General features: G+C 35.4%; 1 protein-coding gene across 6 annotated transcripts in view; it reads right to left on the bottom strand.

Moving 5' to 3' along the window:
* The window catches only part of DGKB (diacylglycerol kinase beta), a 378,520-nt gene that overhangs the window by 237,403 nt on the left and 120,849 nt on the right, over positions 1 to 20,268 (bottom strand). For all 6 annotated transcript variants that reach the window (XM_077175541.1, XM_054639423.2, XM_077175548.1 and 3 more), the window contains 6 exons: positions 15,114 to 15,267; positions 13,789 to 13,824; positions 12,312 to 12,452; positions 8,068 to 8,117; positions 6,611 to 6,685; positions 5,994 to 6,113 (listed from right to left, as the gene is read on the bottom strand). In XM_077175541.1, the coding sequence (XP_077031656.1) occupies positions 5,994 to 6,113; positions 6,611 to 6,685; positions 8,068 to 8,117; positions 12,312 to 12,452; positions 13,789 to 13,824; positions 15,114 to 15,267 (576 nt within the window). The remainder of the gene's footprint in view (positions 1 to 5,993; positions 6,114 to 6,610; positions 6,686 to 8,067; positions 8,118 to 12,311; positions 12,453 to 13,788; positions 13,825 to 15,113; positions 15,268 to 20,268) is intronic.

Consider the following 20,268-nt stretch of genomic DNA (forward strand, 5'->3'; position numbering starts at 1 on the left):
AAAATCTGTAACCATCTGTCATCTGCAGAGACTTTGACGCTGCAGAAATCAAATCGTAAATAACGGTAAATCTGTATACCTGCGTGAAACATCATTTATTTTACACCTTATACACAGAAGAATTTAGTTACTCCTGACTTTTCCTGGGCTTTTTCCAACCTGGAGGGAAAACAAAAGGGAAAGCAGGGCTCTACTAAGGAAAGGCATTTGCGAAGTTGCTGCCGGGCAGCGCGGCTGGGGCCGGGCCGAGCAGCGACTCGGCTCCCGCCGGCGCGGCCTCCTCAGCGGGGACACCGCGCCCTCTGCGGGCACATCGTGCCCTCATCAACGGGACACCGCGCCCTCTGCGGGGACACCGCGCCCTCATCGGCAGGGACACCGCGCCCTCTGCGGGGACACCGCGCCCTCATCGGCAGGGACACCGCGCCCTCTGCGGGCACATCGTGCCCTCATCAGCGGGCACACCGCGCCCTCATCGGCGGGCACACCGCGCCCTCATCGGCGGGGACACCGTGCCCTCATCGGCGGGGACACCGTGCCCTCAGCGGGGACACCGCGCCCTCATCAGCGGGCACACCGCGCCCTCCGTGGGCCCTGCCACCACAGCAGAGCGGCACAACAGCTCCTTCATCCCTCACGGAGAGTCTGCTTCCAGCTGGGAACGAGCTGGCACAAAGGGAGCGAGCTACATCTCAGGGGGCTCGAGTGTGCATCGGAACTTCGGCCTTCCAGAAAACTCACGCTTCAGAAAAGACTTACAGAAATGTCACTCGGGACAATGAAAGGCTTGACTGTCTTTCTTCCTCGCTGAACAAAAGAAATAGAAGTCTATGAAACTGCCCAGGTGTTGAGCAGTCATTTCAAGCTCCGGCCTGAAGGAATTACTCACAGTGTAACAAATGTTTGCAGGTCTCTAGTTTGGTTCCATTTTAACATACAACTCAAAAAGCAAAGCAACAAAAATGAAATATACACTGTAAGAAGCACTATTCCCAAGTGTGGACTCCCACTGAAGCATTCTATCCCACATTAAATCAAAAGAGTTTAAAAGTTCTTTTTTATTATTTGAGTACAATTGCATAGTATTTGCTGTTTGAGGATCCAAAGGAAAATTTTAGGAGTATATCCTTATGATTTAATTGAAATATAGTCTCAATTCAACACAAATGTTTGTCCCACCAAAATTTACCTTGATTTAAAAGGTGAACTGGGTTGGAAGTTACAATTAGTGATTTAAAAGAAAGGTATATTTGCTTTAATTCAAATTATTCCTGACTTTATGCAGAATTTGCGGGTTTTAAATGTCTCTCTCACTTTAGGGCAGCTGTGTTCAGCAACTCTACAGTACCAGGTTCAGTGCAACCGTGACATCTAGTGGCCAATGGAGAGGGAATAAAATACTTCCCTAAAATACAGCATTTCTTTAAACACTAACACTTCTGAACTTGCAGTTTCTTCTTCCTTTTTGTGCTATCACTGACAGCAGTAATCATTTGTTACAGGAAAAGTGAGACCAAATATCTGGCATGCTATTACTCTAAAAGAGAAATCAAGTGCTTCTATCAAATCATGGTGGAATAATATTGTTCAACACCTACCAAAGGGCAGAGTACAATGCTTATGGCTGACAAAACCCATCGTTAAGAAGCCTTTTGTGCACAGATTACAAAAGAAATTTTAAGAGATGCTAGGACAGTCAATTAGCTAACTCTTTACTTTCTCTTACAATGTTCATCCATTTAAATTAATGCAGAAGCAAATAAAAATGTCAGAAACTTCAAAGGTTTCTACTGTGGAGAAGTAGAATAAATAGCCTAGTGTTCACTTATGTGCAAAAGACCACTTCCAAATCTGGAGTACTGCAGGGGATGTCTCTGTCCAATTTGTGTTTGGGTGAGAGACTAACTATTGCCTTAAGATGTAAAAATAAATTTGGAAGGTTGATGAGGACTGTGAAAACTCCAGACTGAAGTGTGACACTCAGCAAAAAAATACCTCATATATTTGTTACTAAAAATTAAACCACATAAATAACAATTTCCTACATAGATTACATTTTATTTTTCTTCATGAAATTCTCACTTTACATGAGAATTTATATGAATTGAAAAAACTAAACAGCAGAGTAAGAATTGTCTTTGTCTTACCAACAAAGGTTCCAGTAGATGTCATATAGAATGCATTTAGACAGTGCTAATGGGAAAAGGATAGTCACTGAATTACAAATGTATTATACATGTATAATACATCCAAGAGCTTTTCTTCTGAAACAAATTGCCAAGTAGTACATGTATCTATCTCAGAACCCCTACAGAAAAAGAACCAATTAAGTACTTATTTAAGTTCCTTATCTTGTACACAAATTGTTTGTTTAGAATATCAACTGCCTCCAAAGGCACCAAAAAATCAAATATGTCGTTTCTATCCTAGAACATTCTCAGACACAGAATTCTGTATTTCTAAAATCTACCTCCATAACAAGTCCAAAATCAAATCTTAGGAGGAAACAGAACATAAAGCCCAGCAAACTAAAACAAACTGGATATTAAGGTTGATTTCCTAGGGAAATTAGACTTTTTAATGTTCTTTGTCCCATTATCTTCATCACTCTAAACTGCACCGGCAACTTTTAAATTAGTTTAGTAATCTCAAATAAATTTGAAGGGCACTAGAAATTTCATGAAAGTCTATGAATGAAAATGGGGGGGGGGGGGGGGGGCAGAGAGAGAGAGAGAGAGAGCACAAGGGAAATCAGGCAGATTTCCTGGTTACTTCTCTGACTTGGTAACAGGTGGCTGGTTAATGCTTGTGGTTACAGCCTAACACTCTTGTCTCTCTCTGAAGGGGATTACTGATGAGGTCAGGGGGCAAAGGCCACAAAACTGTGACAGGTTAGGCTATCTCAACCCCACTGCTCATAAACACTGACTTGTTTATTCTTTTATTTTGAAATCATATAGTTCTATACTTCACTTAAATGCTCCTTCTTTTTAAATTATTCTGACTAAATCATCTAATACAGTATGTAATAAAAACTGATTGAAAGGCTGTAAATGTAATATAGAACTTTTACACAATATTTGACCTTTCTATATGGCTATTACAGGAAACTAAGGATTAATTACAAACAATGTAGCTGAATTCTGAAAGTACTATGACAAATCTGCAACTGAACTAAATTATCATAGTTTCACTGATATTAGCATATCAAATGAGACCAGCTGAAAATCTTCTTCATACAAGCTCTATAAAACAGTTAAGTACATTACAGTGTTAATGGACCCCAACCCAAAACAAATTAAATAATCCACTCATATCATAATTTATTTAAATAAACTATAATGACAGTTCTTTGTCACTGTCATACTAGACAAGCTCTGAACTTGATCTCTTGGATTTAAAATTTTGTCATTGCGAGTTCAGTACAGAACCAAAACTTACAAGAAGGTGACAGAATAGTTTGGTTGTGGGTTCTTTGTGGGTGTGGGTTTAGTTAGGGGTTTTTCGTGGTTTTGCTTTGGGGTTGGGGGGGGTGCAGGTTTTTTTGTTGCTTTTTTCCCTCTGATTTACAACATATGAAGATTACTTGGACATGTCTAAACAGCATAATCCAGTAGGTTATGTCCCTTATTTTCACATACTAATCAGTTTGAGGAAAACCTTAAGATTTTAGCACTTTTTTATTTTATTAGTGAGTCCAAAAGATTCTTATCTTATTTTTCATTACCATAACTAAAAGGAGGTAGATGGACACTCAGAAAGCAGAGTCCTGGGAAGCTAGGTTTGCAAAATCTAACAATGGCATGCAAAAAGAAATAAGAGCATCCCACTAATGGGATTGATGCAATGGAATGAAGAGCTTGGATAATACATTAGATGCTGCAAAACCATCAAAATCATGCTATCAGTTTACACTAAATAACAGACAGGCATTAGTACTGATTTCACTTTTCAATGTCCTAAAATACAATTTTATTTAACTATGAACAAATGGAAGTAGTGTATTATTGCTGGTTTAATGAAAAATTTAAAAATTTTGCTTTTCTCTACATATAATGTGATGGTTTAAAAAAATAAGCAGTTTTAAACATAAAAAGAAAAATTGGAGCCCTTTTAAAAGGCAGCATCTTGTCCTAGTGAATCATTAGAAAATTACTAGTAAATCAGCTCATATGTAGGTAATGGAGCTTACATTAAACTATGCTTATTGATAATAAGACATTTTGCATGCTATTATAGTAGTTCTTCCACAATTGTACATTTCTGTCTTTTAAATGCATCAAATACTAGGAATACTTGATGACAGAAACACTGACCCATGCTAATAACAGGCTGTAGAATTTTGATCACTATTTATGCATTTTTAGTATTTCCATAGTAAAGCTATGCTCAGCATGATAAATACTTAGAAACTAGTAAAAATAGTCAAAAGGATAAAATGTTTGATAAACAACTTCTTTTGCTTTAATATGAAAATAAACTCTACAGAATGATCTGCATTAATTTATGCCATAATTTAGGAGTTTCAAATTATGAAATGTAGATACTGAAAAATACTCCCAGAACACCTATAGTACCTCTCATAAAAGAAAAATCTCTACTGAAAATCACTATCAGTTATCTGCTATAATGCTTGCTTGAGAATATTTCCATGCCTTTGTTTACAGTAATTCTGTGGAAATAATGGAATTCAGCCTGATAAAGATCTGCTTTTTGATGACAGTAATTTAACATTTTTCTTACTCCGTCTCACATATAGAATTAAGGAATTAGTACTACAGTGATCCAGACACATTGAAAGTTGTCTTCAATTCAGATATTTTACTTGTAGTTTAATTAATTAGATTTTTCAAGACATATATCTTTCATTCAATAAACTCATTTGTTACATATTCCCCTACACAAAGTATCAATCTGAGCATTCTTCATGCAAATAAAATAGCATACAGCAACTAGAGCAGTCTAGATTGCACTAAATGGGGAAAATAAATATTATTTATTATTTTCAATATGTGAAAATTACTTAAGAAAATAGATTAAAAAGAGAATTAAAAAGAGATTAAAAGGCTTTCTTTCGAATAGCAGAAATGCAGTTGAAACCCATGCTTCAATAGATGAGTTCAAAATTAGCTCAAGTATAGGACAGCAGGTGGCACTGACAACATGCCAACCTTGAAACAGCTGCAATGAACTAGTAGAAAATTGATCATACTACATCTGTATTACCTTTAATGTGAGGTTGTAAATGTAGACAACATAAGCTCATCTTTCACAATACTCTATCCATTGGTGTAAGTGTCCCCCTTGATATTGCTTCTTACTATACTTTACTAATGTAGTTACAGAGACAGAAGATCTTCATAGGGATGTATTAAGACAGAAGAAGAGCCAGCAATAATTGCTGTGGAATAAATTCCATCTGCACACATGAACAAAAACTCTTTCCCTTGAGAACAATTAACACAGGGAAAGTTTGCCCACAGTACTGGTAGAATCCACCTCACTGGAACTATCCAGGCTTGACAGGGCTCTGATTGAGATAACTCAGTCTGTGGCACCGCCTTTAATTAGGGACTGGAACAGAAGACCTCCAAAAGTTCTTGCCAACCTGGATTGTTCTGTGACTCAGTACAGTTAGGCCACACAACCCAGTACCATGCTGAGAAGCTTAGACACTACTCCAAGCCTGCTGTAACATATACATGGGCAGTAAAACACACTTAGCAGATAATACTGCAGAGCTTGGAATGAACATTTTGTTAGCAGGAAAAATTATTCAGCTTTTTATAACTACCAGCTCCAGAGCCATCTTAGTAGGTGGTGCTTTAAACTTGCCAGTGGTTCTGTGGTGTTGAAGACACTTTGTTCTTTGCATGTCATTCAGCCGTAGTAAAGAGGAGTAAAGTCATTCTTTATACAGGCCACAGAGAAACTAACCTGAAGGCCACAGTCAACATGCAAGCAGAAATTTGATGCTACTATTTAATACCTACATTTTCTAACCCAAGAAGGACCAAGAGCGGGATTGTTGTCATTCCTCCTTGGATCCACTCTTCCAGGGAAACAGTGCCATCATGATCATAGTCAATTTCTTCCATCATTTCATGAAGAATCTACAATTTAATGAAAAATCTCATAAGTTCTAATTTATTATTACTATATTCTAATACAGGAACCTGCTAGGACCCGTGCAGATCTCCAATTCTCTCATACAAAAAATAAGAAAAATATTACTTGCATGGTAGCTGTAGTCAAACGAGCATGGACAGTTCAGAACATAAAGTGCCATACTCACATTTACATTTTATTAACACCCAAATGTCCCAAACCAACTTGTGTCCTTTGTGCACTCACTGTTAAGAAATTTTCAGAGACAAACCAGTTATGTTATGGAAGTTAATTATTACATTCATTGAACATTTCATAGATCAGATTTAAACAGCAAAATACCAGTAAAAGTGCTAATTCACAATGCTAATTCATAGTGGAACACAGGCTTTTCTTATTTCTACCATACTCACCCATGGAAAGCCACATGGATATGAAATATCACAAAATTATGATAGCTGTTTCTAGCAACATTAAAAAATTGTGATAACTGGATACTTACCGGGCTTAATTCAGTAATATCCCATTCAAGGTATTCTGCAACATGCATCATTTGAGCAATGATATTTTCCAGCTCCTAGAGATGAATGAAAATGCATGATACTTAATGCAAGTTTAAAAGAAAAGTTCTACTGCAAGAAACTAGTTAGCCAACCATATTGCATTCAGTGACACTATTTCATCAACATCCCTGATGAAATGCTCTTTTCACCGGAAGCTGTATTCTCAAGTGAATTTGCTTACTAGCTAAAGGTTCTGCACAGACTACAAAGCATTCAGGGAGGCAAAATACAGCCCCCAACAATCAGAGTAATTGAAAGTAGTCAGAGATTCTCCCTTCCTAGTTATCTTTCAAGCACCCATGTTTTCATGATCCAATTTCCACCCTGTGATAAGATCATGTAATGATATTTAAATTCCATCACTCTAATCTGAGTGATGGAAAAACCACTCAAAAAACAATTAAAATTATTAAAATTATTTTTTACAATAATTGTATAAATCACAAATTTCTAATAGAAATAAGGCATAAAGTGGATTCTGTAAACTACTAAAGATTTATTTTCTTACCACTATAGTATTGCAATTTCCCTTGATCATGTATCACTAGGGCTCCTCTATAATTATATATACACTTTTGCTTTGTAAACATGCTCAAATGCTTATCTAGGACCATTCTAAATTCTCATTTGTATCCAGGCATCTAACTCAATGTGGTATTGCCTAATGTTATGGTGCCATATTTACTTTACATCTGTATATAATTTTGCTTCCCTATTTCCCTGCAACTTATGGGAATCACCTCCTCTTCCTTACCAATCCATTCTATGCTGTCTTCCTTCCAGAATATCCAAAAGAACGTGGAAAAAAAACCCAAAGAAAAAAAAGAACACTGCTAATAAAACACCTGTTTCTGTTAGGTATCAGAAAAAAATAGTTACATCTTTTAAAATTATTTCCATATCTCTGACTTTTCTTCAAACATTTGGTTGGCCTACTCCTCAAAACTTTGCCCTTACTATTGTTCCTCCATTCTTCATAGTAACATGGAAGTTGTGTAATCTCTCCACATAAATCCACTGTGTGACTCTCACACTTCACCTTTTTAATGAAATCTTTAAAAATAGTGCTTTCATACACATCTCCCAGCAGCATACCAGAATTACTGGAATCATATTAATGTGTCCCCTACAGTAGTATCATTAAAACTCAGAAGACTATAGAAGAGAACTCCATGACAGCAGTGTCAGCAACTGAAAATTTATATGGTTGTAGAAGCAGCATTTCTCATTGGAAAAGAAAAGCATTAATTTTCAAACGAATTAATTTTTATTGACTATTATTTTTTACTGCTTCTAATAATTCAGGATAAATATAAACTTGATTAGAATTAATGTAGTTTTGTATAGTTTTGCCATGTTGACATACTCTTACAATGCAGTACATAAAAAACGTTACCGAACTATCCAGGTATCCATTCCCATCTGTATCATACAAGCGAAACATAACTGAAAAGAAAACAAAGAGAGAAGGAAGCTCAATTAGAAAACACAACAAATACATCTCTTTTTCATAAAAAAACCAACTCCAAACAAAACAAAAAACAACTAAGCCTGAGTTTCAAAGAAAGGACAAGTATTAACATTTTTGTTTAATGACCAGATTAGCTATAGACCCTCCAAACAAGCTGCATTATGTGAAAGGTTCACTTAGCAACTACCCTGCCACAGTGCCTCCAATGAGACCTCTTAGCCAGAGAGTACAACTGCACCTTTCCAAACCATCACCCCAACAGCTAATTTGGTGTGTGAATTTGATTTTGCTTCCCTATAGAGAGGATCTGTCTTCATGAGAACTACCAAAAGGCCCTTCTCTGTAATCTCACCAAACACAGGGTAACACACAATTGGTCACAAATGTTGATAAGCCCGCCTAAGGTGCAATGCTACTCTGCCTTGGCTGCAGCTATCATTATTCAACAGTGGTTGCTTTAGAAACTATTTTCTGACCACTTAAATGAATCACAGGATTAATATTTTAAATATCTAATCATCCAAATCCAACAATAAACATTCATCACAAACTGCCAGCATGAATTCTTCCAGGACCACACTTGCTTCATCAGCTTCAAAATGTACTCCCAACATTCTGGGGAACCACACACACAAAAAAATATACGCTTTCAAGATTGTATCATGACTTGATACCAGCCAAAAGAAGGGGTACATGTGCCATTACCAAGATATTTGGAACCAGCAAACCATAAAGCTTTCAAAGGAATATTGATGGAAAACTAAAAAGGAAATCCAGAAGCCTACAAATACCTCACTCTTTGTCCCTACTTTCAGGGACAGTTTGTCAGAGCTCTGAAATCCAAATACCCACCATGCTCTTCAAAAGCACAATTTTTTTTACCCCTACACCTATTTTTTAGGGATGAAGAAGTCAGCCCATGTAGTGGTGGTTCCAGGACAATGTAATGCTTTCATCAACAGCGGAACACAAGTTATCTGTTGTCTAATCAGATGTCTCTGGAAATGTAACATACAAACCTATTTAACACTGAGGAATCTCACCACACTGGATCCACAGCAGATGCTGCTACAGCCCAAAAAATTGAACAAACAAAGCTCCAGGAAAAAAATATAATGACAAGTAAGAAGAAAGAATTAGCAATTAGAGAGCAAAGTTCAGAAAGAATTTGATCATTTTTGGACTTACAGCAATACTGTTATATGTATTGGTTTGTTTCGCTTACATCCTCCATCTTGGGAATGAGTTGATCATCTAACTGTGTGGAAAAAAGGTAAGCTCTATACCTCTCTACCACTTCAGCAATTTTTGCCACTACCTTGCCCTGCTCTTCAGAGCTGTAATACAAGATTGATTATATTTACAGCAGTACACTATTTCACGCCACAAAGGCCCATGATTCATTAGTTACAGGTTAGGAAAACCTATAAAAATATCCTTCTTTCCCTAGAGTTACCACAGCAAAATTGTTTCAGTGTAAAACAAGTTAATGCCAAAAGCCACCAGAGACTGGTACTGCCCCTGCTAGTACACCTTCCACCAAAGCTTCTCAGAGCTTGACAGCTAATAGTGTCTGGCAAAGGTATCATTAAGCATTCACAGTTTCCACAGGGATGAATGACTGAATCACTCAACAATAAAGATAAAATCATTTGGCTCTCCTTCCTCCTCCTCTGTGATTCTTAGAGAGTAGTTGAGAGAATGTTTTACAGCAAGTTTTAGCATCTCTGTGACCTTTACCCACTCCAAAGCAATAGTGCTTACAACTTTTTTTTCCTTTAAAATGAATCAGTAGCTCTAATCAGTCGTTTAAAACCAGACATTAGTGTAATTATAACTGTTTCACCTTTGTCAAAACAAAGTCTTTCCAATTACATGGGTATAGGGTAGCAAAAAGGCTCAATCTGTGCTCTTGGCTAGATTCTGAAAACTATGCTACTGGTGGGGCATGAAATATCTTTTCTATTCATACACTGTTAAATATTCATGTTCTTATTTACACACTCCAGGAAAAAAAAACAAAAACAAAACCAAACCAACAGCAAAATGATAAAAACAACCAAACAGAAGTTCTGATGCAAACTACAGAGCCCAAGTCAAATTTTTCTATTTCTTTTCCCATCCCCTTACCTGATTTGACTGACTGTGCACTCAATTTCTACTTCTAGATGGCAATTTAACCTTAAAACATAAGATATGTTCTCTTAATGTATCTCTGTGAGGAATGCTTGGGATTTCCTTTATATTCAGGTCATACATAGATTATGAATAATAGATATGCTGAGCATGCCAAACAGGTGAGGTTCACAGTATGCAAGACCTCTCTACACTTTTAATAGGTTAGAAAATACATTTATCTTCTGGAATATTTATAAATCTCTGAAAATCTGTAGATCATATAGATCCAAAGATGAAACTCAGTGCAGTTTATCCTCCAGCCTACATCAAATTTTAATTGAAAGCACCACTTTCATGTTCTGCATGTCCTGAATTAAATTTTCAAACACTCAGCTTTGACTTATTTTCTCCAAATTTTGTTATCTGGAAAAGAAAAGAAAACTGCTTTTTTCCTTTCATTGCTACAAACTTATAATTTACATTATAGCCATCAGACCTACTGCTTTCATATTCGGAGAAAGAGTTAAATTATACCATTAATTTATAACGAGAATTCAACTGAAATCAACAGAAAAGTCTGCATACAACGGAGCAGTATAACCTGAAATTTAGATACTGAAAAGGAAAAATACATGGTATATTTCAACTCTGTATGACAAAGAGGAAAACAAACCCATTAAACAACTATGTCCAGAATTATATGTAGCTAATACAACTGACCTTGAATACACAAAATATTTAAATACCATACACATATTAGGTCATGCTCTCTTGCTCTTAAATCACATATAACATGCAGCTTTTGCCCATGCAGCTCCTTTTGCAGGAAGTTCGTGGAAAATCCCCATACTGTAATTATCATTGCTCCTCTGTCTCTCCTCCTTTCCACTGTACCAGCTCCTAACACCAGGGGAGGCAAGTGATCTCTATTTCATGCCATGGTTTGTGCATCGAGCTCCTCAGAGCTCCGGTAAGGCTTGCATAACTTGATACCATGCAGCAGTTATTACACTCTAAGTTAAATTCAGTCCTTGGATCTGTTTTTCTGTGTCTGTGTTCTGAATGTGCATTCACACTTACATTCTCATATTTTACTCATATAATACCAAAACACTATTACCAAATTTGGGGGATTTGCTGTGACCTTGCAGTACAAAGTTGCCACTGTATGCTAGCTACAGGTTAACAAAACATCAAGATACTTCAGCAACCTGTAACCTTGTAATGAATTTATTATTTTGGCAGAAGCAGATTACTGTATCTACATCCTAACATATGGAACAATTACTTTGCATATGAGAGCCTGGTTGCACAGATTTTTTATAAACAGACCAGTTATGTATATTGAAGTATATTTCTCCTCAATAAGGATTATATGATTGGTCTGACTATTTAGCCACATGAGAAACTGACTTCTAAAATTCCACAATAAGGAAACAAGATTTCTTCTTTTTCCCTCCAATTTATAGATCAAACTCACAGGGTTGTTTCTTTGATTTTTTAATAGTGGTGCTGCATTTTAATGACCCAGACCCCTAATTAAAAAACAAACAAACAAGCAAAACAACCAAACAAGAATTTCTAACTTCCTGTATCAAACACTCCTTCCCAATAGTGATGCAGACTTGAATCACTCTTGGCTTTTCAGCATTCAATAACATTATAGAGCCCACAGGCTATATCAGCAACTATTCTTTGTTTAAATTAGGATGTTTAGTACAGGTTATTCACCCCACCTATACATCTCTAAATATACTCAGTATAGTTTGTCTGGTTTTCTCAGATCTGATACTAAACAAGACATGACAGTATAGAGAGCATTATTATAACTACAGAATGCACAATCCTTACTCCCCATTTCAGCAAATGCTAGATAGAACAAATTTCATCTAAAATCTCACCATTATCAACAATAAAAGATCATTTCTGCAATAAGGGTCACCTAGAGCCATATTTTTATAATCCACCTGCTCAAAACTGGTTCTTAAACTCAGAAACAAAATATTTAATGACTTACAGAAATAAATATTTAAAATTAAAAAAGCACATACATTCTAGCTTGTCTTCAGGTCTTCCTCTTTCTAGCAGTGACAAATAGCAAACAATATCTTTCAGCTGGATCATGTCTGGTAAATGTGAGTTGGCAGGAGTAGGAGGTCTGGATGTAGAGGTACCCTTGTTAAGTCTCAGACCTGGAAACAACCCATAGCCTTTGTTAGTCTGAACATACTATACAAGTAAAAAACGAAAATGTAACTTTTGCATGCATTCATCTTTGTTTTATCTGAATCTCAGATTATTTCTTAATTTAAATATAAACCTTTAAACAATTCATGTTCATAGTTTATCCAGCAAAGGCAGAATTAAAATAAACTATCCAAAAACCCCTCCCACCCAACTATGGGAATGGCATAAAGTTTTTTTTCATTTGTGCTGATCTGATTTCATTTGACTACAAAACAATTAGGTGAATATTTTTGTTATACCATTCTACATGCTAAGTATTAAAAACAATCCCTGCCCAAGTCTGCATCCACTTTCTTGTGCTTGTAAAAGCTTCATCTAATTTACAGATTAACAACAACTACACTAATTGAAGATGTTTTAGTGTCAATGAAAACTCTACCAATACCCAAGTGAATTGTTATCCCAAAAACACAGCCAGATGTGTGTCAGTGCAGCACATATTTAAAACACAGAAGTCTCAATGACAGACTACTGAGAAAATAAATTTAGAATTTAAATAATAGTCATAATAATTCCTCAGACATTGTGATTAATAGCAGTTCCAGTGTACCACTTGGAATTAAAGTTTCAAAATTGCCAAACTTTTTATTTCAATACAACATTAGTATCTGCAGGACCAAAATGGGGAAAAATGGAAAGGACAGCAGAACACAGAGAAAGGAGTAAGAAAACTTTCTTTACAAGGTTGTTACATTTCTCACTGACTGAGAGTTGTCCCCTCTCTCCCTAAATTTAGCTTGAAAAACTTCATTACAATCCAGATACATCTTCAAAAGCCTACATTTTAAAAGGTATGCCTGCATGTTATGAGATACACATGTTAAAACAATAAAATAGGGTAAAAAAGAGCAAATTGGCATGCAACAATGTATTTTGGAATTAATTTCATTTTCATGGTTTCAGCAAATAATAAACACTAAAAGTAAATATTAAAGGAACAAAAATATTTAATAAGTCAATGTTTTGTTTGATGAGCTTTCATATCAGTTAAATGTCATTAAAATTAAGACATTGCAATATTTTATTTAGTTAAATGCTAACTTTAATCACACAACTTACACAAATAGTTTATATTCCAGTCTTACGTAAATCATATTCACAGAATAAAAAGGATTATAAAACCTGAGATAACTCTTCTCAAAAATAAACAGTGCTCAAATCCAAATAAAAATAAATACAAATTTTAAGGTACCTTTTAACCTATCAGCTGCAAGATACAGGTTAAATTATTACTTCCTAATCAGAGGTGGGAAGGGTTGGCTGCAATGTCCTGCTGCTTACCTGGCATCTGTTTCCATCTCTCTTCAGACACCTTAACTGAAAATACAGTTTAAAAAGAGACATGAGTGGACCAAAAGAGACTAAGAGTAAAACAAGCACATACCTGACAGACTGATGAACCCTGCTACTCTCCTTGTCATTTCTCTAGCTCTCACTTACCCCTCCATTTTACAGAAGAATGTCTAATATTTCAGACAAAGTTACTTTCTAGTACAGTCAAGCCTTTTTTTTCACTATTGGTAACATTTAAAAATTAATAGGTACCCAAAACCAAGTGTCTCCATAGTTTCCATTTGCACATCAAAATGTACCAATGCACAGTTTTTTTCCCCTTAAAATTTACGAATTATCAGGATCTAACATTACATTTAAACCATGAAATTGAATTAAAACATAAACCCAGTATATTTTCAAGCTCAAACAATTCTTGCACAAGGTGAACTGGACTGGCTCTCTGAATATGTTTTGGATGTAACAATTTATCAAACGGTCCTTCTGGCATTACGCTAAAAACATGGAAGCTTCCTAAACTGGTATTACATTATATTATCTCTAAAGTACTTAGTAACAGAAAAAAATAAAAAACTCTTGACAAACTTGGAAAAGCTAGTGTAGGAGAAAAATATTTTAGGAGGCAACATCACAGTAAGAAACAACATACAGTTGAAACAACTAGAGTAACAGTACTATCCTTAATAATGATGTTATAATAATTATCATTATTATAATTTTACCACACATAGGAATAAAATATGTCAAAGAGAACTACAGGGAAAGTGAAGAAAGCTGAGTACAGCCTATACAGGGCAGAATTTAGCTGTGTCCTCTGAAATCAAAATCACTTTTAGTGATATACTAACACTTACCCAACATTCAACATATTGGCAGCTGCTAAGTATGTAGGATTAATAACAACAGAATCACACCTAGACAGTTAAGAATAACAGCAGCAACTGGCACAGAAATGACTGAGCACCAGCAGGAGCCTCCTGCATGAAGCTTGAAGATTTTTAAGTGTTTGTACAGGAGAGTAGGCAACAAGAACATGTTACCATAGCAATCTGATTAGCATTAACATGACAAAGAATGTCCACTTGGTGTCTCAGCTGCATCATTATTGTGAGTTAAAAAGATGAAACCATTTAATTTCCATTCCTTTTCACAGTATTTCCTATTATGGTTGAGCTAGTTTTTCTAATTTCACAAATACCAGAAAAAAAATCCCTCAACATGTAGTTAAGAATTCTACATATTTACAGCTATTAGAAGTAAAACAGCAGGGTGAGGGAACCTTTAGCTCTTTAAGTACTGATTTTATTACTTACCCCCAGAAAGGTGCTGTGGTTTGTTTTTAATTAATGGGCTGCAGTGAGAGATTTTGTTCCTAAATGATGTAAAAAGGTGTTCAATGAAATCATCTGGTAACTCTGCCTCCAGAAAAGTCTTCATGAACAGCTTGAACCCCTCTAAATCAATTGTCTGCAGTGAAGGGGAAGTAAAAAAAAAAAAAAAAAAATTTGTAAAAAAACCAAATCACACTAATTCATCAAATAATATTCTGTTGACAAAAGCTTTGGGCTGTATTTGAATATACTGATTTCTGAAGATACAGACTGGTATACCTATTCTTGAAAGTGATTATTGAATTAAGTATTACTTTGAAAATTCACAGCATTGCTATAATACCTCAGAGCACTGTGCAAAACAGCCCAGAGTAAATTCAGAGCACTTCTATCGCAACCCTGAAATCAAGTTCCATGCTCTCAAATGTCTTGATTAGCATCAAGGCGCCTACAGAGCTCCTAGGGATGTACTTAGCATGTCTTTAGCTTTTCCTATAATTAGGCAGACAAAAAGCAGGGGATTTGTTGATGCCTAATTCAGGGAATTGAAGGCCTCCTGTCTTTTCCTATGTGGCAACATGCTTTGCTGGTGTTTGTCAAAGAGATACTAATCATCCTGTCTCAAATAGGTTCAAATGAGAGTGCTCAGAAACGCAGTATTACTGAGAGGGGAAAAAACAAAAGTTGCCGATCCAGAACATTTGTCATTTACCTTAATTTGGTTTTGCTTTTGCCAGCAAGGTAAGAGCTAATCAATAAAACTCATGTGATGATTTTTTCTGTTAAAACAGCATTGTCTGTTTTCAGTAATAAAATGAGTCATAGATTTCCTCAAGTTGGAAGGAATACATAAGGAGCATTGAGTTCAACTCCCTGCTCCTCACAGGACTACATGAAACTAAACCATATGACTAAGAGCATCATCCAGACGCTCCTTGACCTCTGATGGGTTGCGTGCCATGATCAAAACATGCTCTGGAAAGCCTCTTCCACTGACAAACCAGCCTCCCAGTGAAGAGCCTTTTCCTGATGCCTGATCTGAACTTCCTCTGATGCAAATTCCTTCTATTTTTTCATGTCCTGTTGCTGGTCACCAGGGAGATACCAGCACCTCCCCCTCAAGGAAGGTGTAGGATGCAATGGGATCACAGCAAAGCAAAGCATTATGATCCCATTTTATCCTGCTAATAGAGAATGAAGATAAAGGTATCCTGAAACATATTGACACAACTGTATATTTAGCATTACCTTTGTGATTTTAAAACAGCTTATCAATTATTAATCTGATAAAACATAGTGTTACTTTATAGATCAAACAGAACAGCAACTTGTAATTGTTAAATAATTAAGGGATAAATCCACATGATAACACAAAACTGACTTTGAGAAATTTCCCTATTCTTCAGGAATAGGCCATATCTCCATAAAAAAAGTCTAGTGCAACTCCTTTAGTTCATCACAGTGAATGTGGAAGGAGGGAAAAGACTACCAAGAATCAGCTTGAAACCATGCCAGAAAAAAGAAAATAGAAACTGAACTTTCAAAGAACTCCCTGAATTTGGAATCTGAGTCACAGTGTAAACAATTTTAGCTATTATTTTAATATAATTTTAAGACTTGGGAGCAGAAACTTCCCCCGATTTCTTTGAGTTTTACTTTTTTAATGTATTTATGAGATATTGAAATTTTATGTGCATGCTAAATAAGGTGTTTCCCATTAAGATAAACACCTAACTACCGAAGGGTAATGCTTTAAATGTGTATCATCATTTTTATGAGGGACCAACAACACAAATTGCAAAATCTGACTCCTCTTGTGCAAGTCATAATTATTAGGAATGGAAGATTGGCAAGAGGGTATCTCTGCTGAGCTTCCAATACAGAACACCTCATTTGAGAAAGAAGTGCAGTGGAACCAATAAAACTCTCACCTTCTGAAGACAAAAATAGCAGAGACTGAAAAAATTTTTTCACAATGCTGATGGGTATAAAACAGAAATAATCACCTTGGACATGGACCCACTATCTTTATCTCATCAGACAGCTTCAGCCACACTCTTTTACCTCGGCAAATCATACACTGTTGCATTCATGCTACAAACTTTACATTTTTTCTCTCTAATAAAGCCACTGACATTTAATTCACTGTTTATAAACTATGAATCACAATAACAAAAGGATTTGTATCAGCATCCAAGTAAATCAGTAATTAGTTACACTAATATACACTATATGAATGTATTTTTTATCTGCAAGCATAACAAATACATTAATCACTAAATCAACTGACTTTAACAATGTGAAATTGTTTTGTTAAATTGTGCATTAATGAAATGTGTCTTAGCTATCTCACTGAATCATATACACAAAAAAACAGCTAAGTGAAAATGGAAAGTAAACTAAAATTCTAATCCCATCTAAATTAAGGTTTATGGATGGCCATGTAAATATCTTTACACTACATTAATTTTTTCTTTATTTACCTTGTCTGTGGATTTTACTTATATATTGCAAAAAATTTTCCCTGAGTTTAGAGCCACCTTAGATTTTTTAACTGCTGCCTGAGTGGCATTGGTTCTCTTAGATGCCAGCAGTAAGTAAATCCCTAATACTATGTTTTTTTGGTTTTTTTTTTAACTGAATGGGTTCAGAATTATACCAGTGTAGAGAACTGGTAAAATAAGCGAGTTTGTACTTCCTTCTTTCTGAAGACCCTTTCTCAAAGATGTTCAAACTTTTCAATATTTTGTAAAGATGGTCTGACTATCATTTAAGCCAATATCATCCAACACATGTTCCAAACTGCTAGAAAAGACAAGAGATACTAATGTAACACATGACTCGCCCATCTATTACATGTGACATCCCGAGTTCCAGCAACCAGCGTGGCTCTGTAAAGGACAAAAGACAGAGTGTGGTTGTTCTAAAGGTTGTTTTACAGCCAGGTTTCTTCAGCTGACAGTGCTTTATCCTCTGTTCTAACATGCTTTGCAACCTGTATTCCCCCAGGGAAGCAGCACTATTCATACAACCAGAGTTTGGATGCTGCATATCCAAAAGCTTTCAAATGAAAATGGAAGTTCGTCAGGAGCTGGCAAATTACTTGAATACACATCAGAAATGTTTAGAATGGCCAAAAATGCAGGTGTAAAATCACATGCTGTATGTAAAGAATGTATAAAACCAATCCTGCCTAAGGGAGATCTTTGTGTAGGGCCCTGTGATTAGGTTCTTGCCTAAAACCTCAAAATCTGGGATTGTAATTATAAATATAATTATATATATTATACTGCATAGCTGAAAAACGTTCTAGAAGACCTAACATAATTGGTGTAGATTATCATATTAGAAATGAGCTCTAAAATGGTATAGTAATTACTGGATATTTATTTTTGCAAATGTATATCAAGTAAATAAGAGAACTAAGCTAGTGTACAGCAGACCTAGGAGTAGTTTGGATCATCCATAAAGCCATTTCTCTATTCTGCAATTGTAGATTATTTTTCTTTTTCCTCATGGAACTTTACCCTTCTAAAATAGGGAAATGCTGCAGCAAGTAAGTACCCTTCCTTTAATTACCAACACTTCCCCCCAGCCCCAGCCACTTTTCAAATGTATTGCACAATGTTTTGGTAAGCAAAAAGACAAAAAAAGAAGGAAAGCAGAGAACAATAATCTTCCACCTTAACATGTACCATGCTTGATCTTACTTTTAAATTTCACTGTCATTATCAGAATTTCTCAGATGAAAAGTTCAGAGAATTTTGGGATGGTTTGAAAATAATTTATTTATGCTAATGAATTTACAAAAATTAATTAAACAGTTCAGATCAATAACATCAGAGTCATATATAAACCATAATGCTGGATGTGGTTTTCTTAAGCATGCAGGCTAATTGCTTAATTTTCAACAGTTGCTGGCATTCCAGAAGCTCCAGCTGAATTTAAATTAATTTGAGAAAGAAGGATTTAGCATTTTCCATGACGTTTCAAAAGTGAGGGGATGAGAGGATGTACCAAACTGACAACAATTAGCATGGCAACATTAATTAATTAATTAATTAATTCCACTGCACAAGAGACTATCAGGGCATAGGAAGATTATGATCACGAGTTTAGGGATTTCAGGAAAATTTTCAACATAACAGAGATAAAATAGGACATAGCTGAATCAGAAAAACATTAAAGAACTTTCAAATAATTTGGCCTAAATCTTCTGAGAGAGTCTAAAAGAAAAAAATCTGTGCAGTTTTAGCTTTGATTCTAATAAAATCCTTGCCTGCAGGTCACAGAAAAATAAAGGGGTTTATACTAATCATATAAAACAGAATTTCTATTTTTATATATCAAACTTATTCTCCAAGTTTATTGGAGTTCCTTTTCTTTTACAAAAAGAAACTTCACAAAATAGGACTTCTGTATTACTGGGTAATAAAATTTCATTTGGTAATGAAAAATTTTGGTATAACTCCAGAGAAGTGCACATTCAAAACCACCTGATTTTTAGCTAATTTAAACAATACAATTCATATAAAAGTAATTTTATTATATTTTTAGAAGTAGTTAGTTCCTACTTATAGATTTTATCAATATTTTCAAACACCTGAATATAAGGAAAAAACCCTAAAAATTAAATATTCACCTCAGAGAAAAGGAGAAGGAATGTAAGACACGGGCAACACTGCATAAATTTAAGTTTAATAATTATTTTTAGCAAATAAAATCTGTAGACCGTTAAACAATTTTCATCTTTTCTGAATGCAAACATGGAACTGGACTCACTATGACTCAATGCATAGAGAAATTAAAAATGTGCATCTTTTCCTACACCATAAATTGTTGGTGAAAATCAGTAACATTTCATTAACCAGCCACAAAATTTCAAAATTAATCCTAGTCCTAAACTTCCAAAAAGCATTTAATCCATAAGTATTGCATTTTGTTTGTTTGTTTTTTTCTAAGCTCCTTCCAAATATATAAAGAAGAAACAGACCAAAGTTTATAATGAGGTCTAAGTCACTGACTGGCCACAGGAAAGAAGGTTCTCACTAGATATGTTCACAGAAAAATAAAATCATCCTCAAAAACCAAAATATGTGCTATGCCCCAAGTACAACTGAGACCATCACTTCCTTCT

Source organism: Agelaius phoeniceus, chromosome 1, assembly GCF_051311805.1.
Source record: "Agelaius phoeniceus isolate bAgePho1 chromosome 1, bAgePho1.hap1, whole genome shotgun sequence".
In the NCBI taxonomy this organism is placed as follows: Eukaryota; Metazoa; Chordata; class Aves; order Passeriformes; family Icteridae; genus Agelaius; species Agelaius phoeniceus.